Raw genomic sequence first — 5,791 nt, forward strand, 5'->3', positions numbered from 1 at the left:
GTGCCTCGCTACGCTGTCACCTGAACATAGTTCACCCGAGCATCCTGTTCACAGAAGCTAGGGATACATTACACACAAACTAGTTTAAATAATCAGAAACTGATTTAAACCTGTAACAGAACAGAAGTTCATTGCACATAAACCAGTCTGAAAATGGCTGAAACCAGTTTGAGATAAACCTGATTGAATGTAGTATCAGACTTAACTGATTTGGGTCAAACCAGTTTATGCAATGTCTGTCCCAGACCCCTTCCTGATTTAAGTTAAATTGGAATCCTCCAGCATTCCAGATGCTTCACAACCCCGGGTGGGGCTCTGCTCTCTGCTCCAGCCCAGCAGGGCTGGCCCCTCTCCTCTGCTCCCTGGCTGCAGCTCCCAAAGAGACTGCAGATACAACACTGTCTGCCTGGTTTGCTCCTGCTCCTCCCCACCCCCTCACCACTCCCTCCTCAAGCAGAGATTCCCCCCTCCCCTCTGCCTTACACAGACACCTCTCAGCATTAGCTAGCATACCACATGCTGGCTATAGTCTGTGCTGTGGGAGAAAAGACAAAGGCAGACAGGACAGTGTTGGCTTAAGGCTTTTTTGGAGCTAATAAATAGGTAGCTGGTAATGTCCCTCCATTCCTTCCTTGGAAAAAAGTTGTTTAAGAAGAGCTTGAACTAATGAGAGATCCTTTTGTTTTGTTGATGGGTTGCTAAATGCTAACAACTGCCTGTGTAACTCCCAGCTGTGTAACTCAATGTTTTGTTATCAACTCCCTACTGGCTCCCTCCTGGTCAGGAGCAGGGGACCCCTCCCTAATCAGAGCACCCTGACAGGGTCTGGCCATGTGCCCCCCTTCAGCTCAGCACTGTAAATTGGAATGGAGGGCTGCTCTAGCGCCCCCAGTCTTCTAGCCTGAGCCACTTCAGGCATGTGCCTATGATTCTATGATTACTGGAATAAAAAGGAAATGTCTATCCACCTCCACGTTGGTTCAAGCTTTGCAGGTTAAGCTAACCTGCAAAGACTGAATCAATTCAGGCTCAGGCTTTTGGAATGTCTGTCCCTAGCCAGAGTGGTAACTTGCACTCCTGAGGGGAATGATTAAATAACACTTTTCCTTGTCCTGCCAGACTTCTCACCTCACTCCCAATGGCTCAGTCTACAAAATCATCCCCTTCTATCTTCTCTCCACTCCCCTTTCCTCTCTCCCCCACAGTGGATCTTTCTTTTACATCAGACCAGAGAGGGCAGAATAGCCAACAGCAGCGAGGCTGAACAGTACTTTTAAACTTCCTTTCAGTCTAAGAACAGCTAGTCTTTGTGCATGAAATAAGTAGCTTTCCCTTTGGAAAGAAATAGAGTTTGGAATTGCAGCAGCTTTTTGGTTCTTGGATCTGTGGGCTTAATTATAGATTTTACAGCTAGACCCAGGGATCACACTGTAACATACAGTCTAGCAGTGTCATGTTTGCTACTACAAAAGGTTCCAAAGAAGCTACCTAGCCACAATCAAAACTCTGCCTGTACTTGGAGTAGCAATGGTCTAAAATACTTTTCCTCTAAGCACACAAAAAAGATTACTTTATCATTTAATTGTACTCAGTGAATCTTATTTTTAAACAGCCTAGCTATTGCTTTTTCACTTGACTGGAGATAAAATAAATAACTTTTGCTGTATGGCCTAGATTTTGCTAGGCAAGTTTAAACATTTATTGTTTTGACCTATATATTAAAGTGTAAGGGCGTGATCTTAACAAAGCAGTAGGTGTGAAAAGATTTAAAAATTTAAACATAGCCATGCTCGAGTATAATACTTTTGTGATTTCACTGTACTATAAAAACACTCATTTGAAACCATGTTCTGGTAGGAGAAAAAAAATTGTCCAGTATGGAGCCTACTTCACTGTATCAAATAACAGCTGGATCCTGCAGTAATATGTAAATATTTTTGAAAAACATAAAAAGGCTGTTTTCCTCATATTTTCCTTTAAATTCTTCAAGTTTTTGGAAGGAATATTTTCATTTTTAATCTGAATATTTTTTCAACTTTGAGATGTTTAAGAAACCTTTCAAAATGTAAAGGGAAATATATTTTTCATGGAAGTTCTGTTTCCACAAAATATTTTAGTTAAAAAGAAAAAGTTGAAAAGAAAACTTCTGACCAACTCTTAAAAAAAGGTCATAGAAAAACTCCCCTGGAAGACACGCCTTGTAATGCCTGAGACAGCCCTGTGGGGTCTGAATCTAGAACCTGCAGCATCTGCTCAGAGTTTTTACCAATGGGTTTGTTTGGAAAGTCACAGAATTCATGGTGTTGAACTGAATCAGTCTTTGACTCCGTCATGACTGTAGGATGTCTTGCTTAGTTAGTCTCTACACATAGATTATAAGAGAATGAATTATCATACAACACTGACCTCTTCAAGTTGACAGGCCTTGATGACACTCTTATATCTGTACTCATCATAGGACACACCAAAGATGATGTTTTCTTTGATAGTTCCAGGCATGATCCAGGACACTTGAGGGGAAAAGGAAATCCTTCCACTGTGCTTAATTTTACCCTCTGAAGGTTCCAACTCTCCCATTATCAACATCAGAAGAGAAGTCTGAAAATGATCAATAGCTAGTTAATGTATCAAAAGACATCTGCACAACAATTGCAACAGATGCTAAACATACATGAGCCATTCTGATAATTAATTCCTACATACATTTGCTAGCAAATAATGTAGTTTCAAAAGGAAGCTTTAAGACAAAGTTTGACAACAGTGAACAGCAGCTGGTCAATGCTGCATTGCCAAAGCTAGCTCTACTGCTAGCTCTTCCTGTAACCAGATTCTAAAGCTTCTGTGAGGTTCTGGTCCAGATTTACAGGGAATGAAACCTGCCTACATATTTCTGATAAGGTAGTTCATGCAGGGGAAACCATCTAATGTGAGAGAGATCTGCTGATGGAATCCCTCAGAAAATGGTGGGAGAGCTACAGGAAGAGACAGCTGAGAAGCATCTGGGAACTCAGTCCAGGTCACCTGGAGACCTCCAAGGATGAGGAAGCTAGCTGGCTAGAGAGGACTGCAGCAGCCACCAGCAAAGGAGGAAAAACTAGATACTTTGCAAGAAGGGAACAAGATGCTGGCTACCTCTGGCAGTAGAACTACCAACTACCATCTGTGGAAGAACTGTCCTGGCAATGAACAAGGAATGAAAGGTGTCAAAAAAAGAGTCATGTCCCAAAGGCTGGGAAGTTCCTGGCCACCACTCCCAAAAGAAAATGAAAAGTCATGGTATTTCAAGACTCTTTTTGGAGGTGGATGAAAGCATCTATCTGCTGACCTAACTTGATATCCAGAAAGCGATGCTATCTGTAAGAAGCCCTAAACAGGGACATTACGGACAGGTTGCTTAAACTCATTCATCCCTTTGACCACTATCCAATACTGCTCACCCTAAAGGACATTAACAATACCATCAGTCCTTAAGCACACCAGAACTACAAGGCTCTAAGAGTGAAGGAGTTGGGGGCTCAGTTGATGTTCTCTTTAACTTTCTGGTCAAGGGTAAAGGCTAGGCATATCCTGCACAAATGGTGTTACTGGGAGAGCTTTGGTTGCTTAGATCAGGGCTTTTGATTGGTCCAATTTCTGACTGGTCATGTGAGCCCTGCCACACCCTAGGCACCCCCTGTCCACTGAGTTACACCAGCACCCTAGGTCACCCCAAGTCCCTCAGGCAAGGAATCCCTCAGTTCCATGGGCTGTTCTACCTAGCTCTGCCTCCAGCAAAAAGGGCAGTTACTGGAAGCTGGAGGAGGGAGTGCAGGAGAGTAATGGAGGAAACGGTGCACAGACTGGGAGCTAGGGATTTCAGCTGAACCCCTCAAGTGCTGTGTGCAGCCCATAGCCCACCAGTCCAAGAAGTAGGACTGTTGAATAGAAACTGGGTACATGTAACAAGGAATGGAAGAGCATCTTTGCTCTCAAACTTGCTTACCTAGTGAGGACGCTTTTAAAGTATATCTAATGGAACTATTAACATAAGCCCACAGGTAAGTATAAACAACAGTGGTATAGACAAAGGACCACAAACCACGAAGGATATAATCATAATAGGCTCATAAGATGGTCAAGAGGAAAAACAATGTGTCAATCTGCTGAACATCTTTGAAGTTTATTTGCTAATGGAAAACATATGAGGAATGAACAGGAGAAAATTAAAATCCTAGAACACGGGTGGCTAATCTGTAGCATGAGGGCCATAGGCAGGCTGTGTGTATGTGTTACAGGGCATATCAAGGAGGGGACAGGCAGCACAACAGCTAATAGGGCAGGAAGCTGAAAGCAGAGGAAGAGATGAAGCAGGGGCACAGGGAAAGAATCAGAAAGCAGAGCAGAAGATCAGGCTGGGAGCACAGAGCAGGGAACAGAAAGTAGAGCAGCAGATCAGGGTGAGGAAGGGGATCAGAGTAGCACTTGGGAAGGATGCAGGGCTAATTTGCGGCATGACTGCCAAAAATGTTGCCCCCCATCCTAAAACATAACCGAAATTATGACTCAGCTGGCATCAGAAAGACTTGGTAGAATATTTCATCTGACTCGAATATAGGTATAGAAGGGTACAGCATATTCAGGAAGAACAGCCAGGGGAAAAAGGGAAGAGGTGTTTAACTTGCACATCAAAAATGTGTCCATTGCTTTGAGGTCCAGAATGTAGCAGAAAGCAGTTCTGTTTAAAGACTCTGGGTCAAGTTGAAAGGAAAAAGGTACAGGAAAATGTCACCACCTACTATAGAATATTAAAGGAAGAATATCCAGTGAATGAAGCTTTTTTGATCAATTAACAGAACCAGGGAAAGTACAGCTGCTGGTGGTAATCAAGGGCTTTTACTACCCAGACATCTGTTGGGAAAGCAATATAATAGGACACTATCAAAGGTTTTGTAATATATCAGATACAACTTCTTGTTACAGAAGGTGAAGAAAACCGCTAGAGGGGAGGCACTTCTAGATTTGATTCTGACCAACAAATGATCTAGTTACGAAAATGAAGGTGGAAGATAACTTGGGTTGTCTTTCATAATATGGTAGAGTTCACAATTCTTATGAGAAAAGAGAAAACAGCAGACTAAAGATAATGGTCTCCAAGAACCAGGCTTCAGTAAACACAGAAAACTGGCAGGTAAGATCCCATGAGAAACAAGTTTAAGGAAAAAAGATATCCAAGAGATTTGGTTGTTTCACTGGCACGCACACAAACTATTCTAGTGCAGATGAAACGTAAGGCCAAACTGGATAAGTTGTGAGCTACTGAATGACCTGAAACTCAAAAAGGAATTTAACAAAAAATGAAAACTAAGTCAAATCACTCAGGATGAATACAATGTTCAAGATGAGTTTGTACCAACAAGATCACAAAGGCCAAGGCACAGAAATGGGTACAGCCAGCATGGGATGTAAAAGCTAATAAGAAAACATTCTAGGTTTCTAATAGTAGTAAGAAAAAGGAAACGGTCCGCTACTCAATGAGGAGAAAAGACTAGTAATGGTGCTAAGGAGTCCAAAGTATTTAATGTCTTTTGTGCTTTACTAAAAAACATTACTATGACCAGATGATTATAGTTCACATCAGTAACAAGATATTAAAAACTTGAGTTAGAAAAGAGAAGGAACAAGTTAAAAGATTATTTGAAAGCCTAGTTTTTTTCAGGTCAACTGAACCTAAGGAACTTCACCACTGAGTACTTAGAAAGCTGGATAATTGGTGACTTTCTTTGAGAACTCTTGGAAGATGTGTGAGGTTCTA

General features: G+C 41.9%; 1 protein-coding gene across 1 annotated transcript in view; it reads right to left on the bottom strand.

Annotated features, from left to right (window-relative positions):
• The window catches only part of CFTR (cystic fibrosis transmembrane conductance regulator), a 107,320-nt gene extending 104,640 nt beyond the window's left edge, over positions 1 to 2,680 (bottom strand). The window contains exons 1-2 of the mRNA XM_019515767.1: positions 2,672 to 2,680; positions 2,407 to 2,598 (exon numbers count right to left, since the gene is read on the bottom strand). Coding sequence (XP_019371312.1) covers positions 2,407 to 2,598; positions 2,672 to 2,680 — 201 coding nt within the window. The remainder of the gene's footprint in view (positions 1 to 2,406; positions 2,599 to 2,671) is intronic.
• Positions 2,681 to 5,791: the final 3,111 nt, after the last annotated feature.

Source organism: Gavialis gangeticus, unplaced genomic scaffold, assembly GCF_001723915.1.
Source record: "Gavialis gangeticus isolate Ggan-Ray unplaced genomic scaffold, GavGan_comp1, whole genome shotgun sequence".
NCBI lineage: Eukaryota > Metazoa > Chordata > Crocodylia > Gavialidae > Gavialis > Gavialis gangeticus.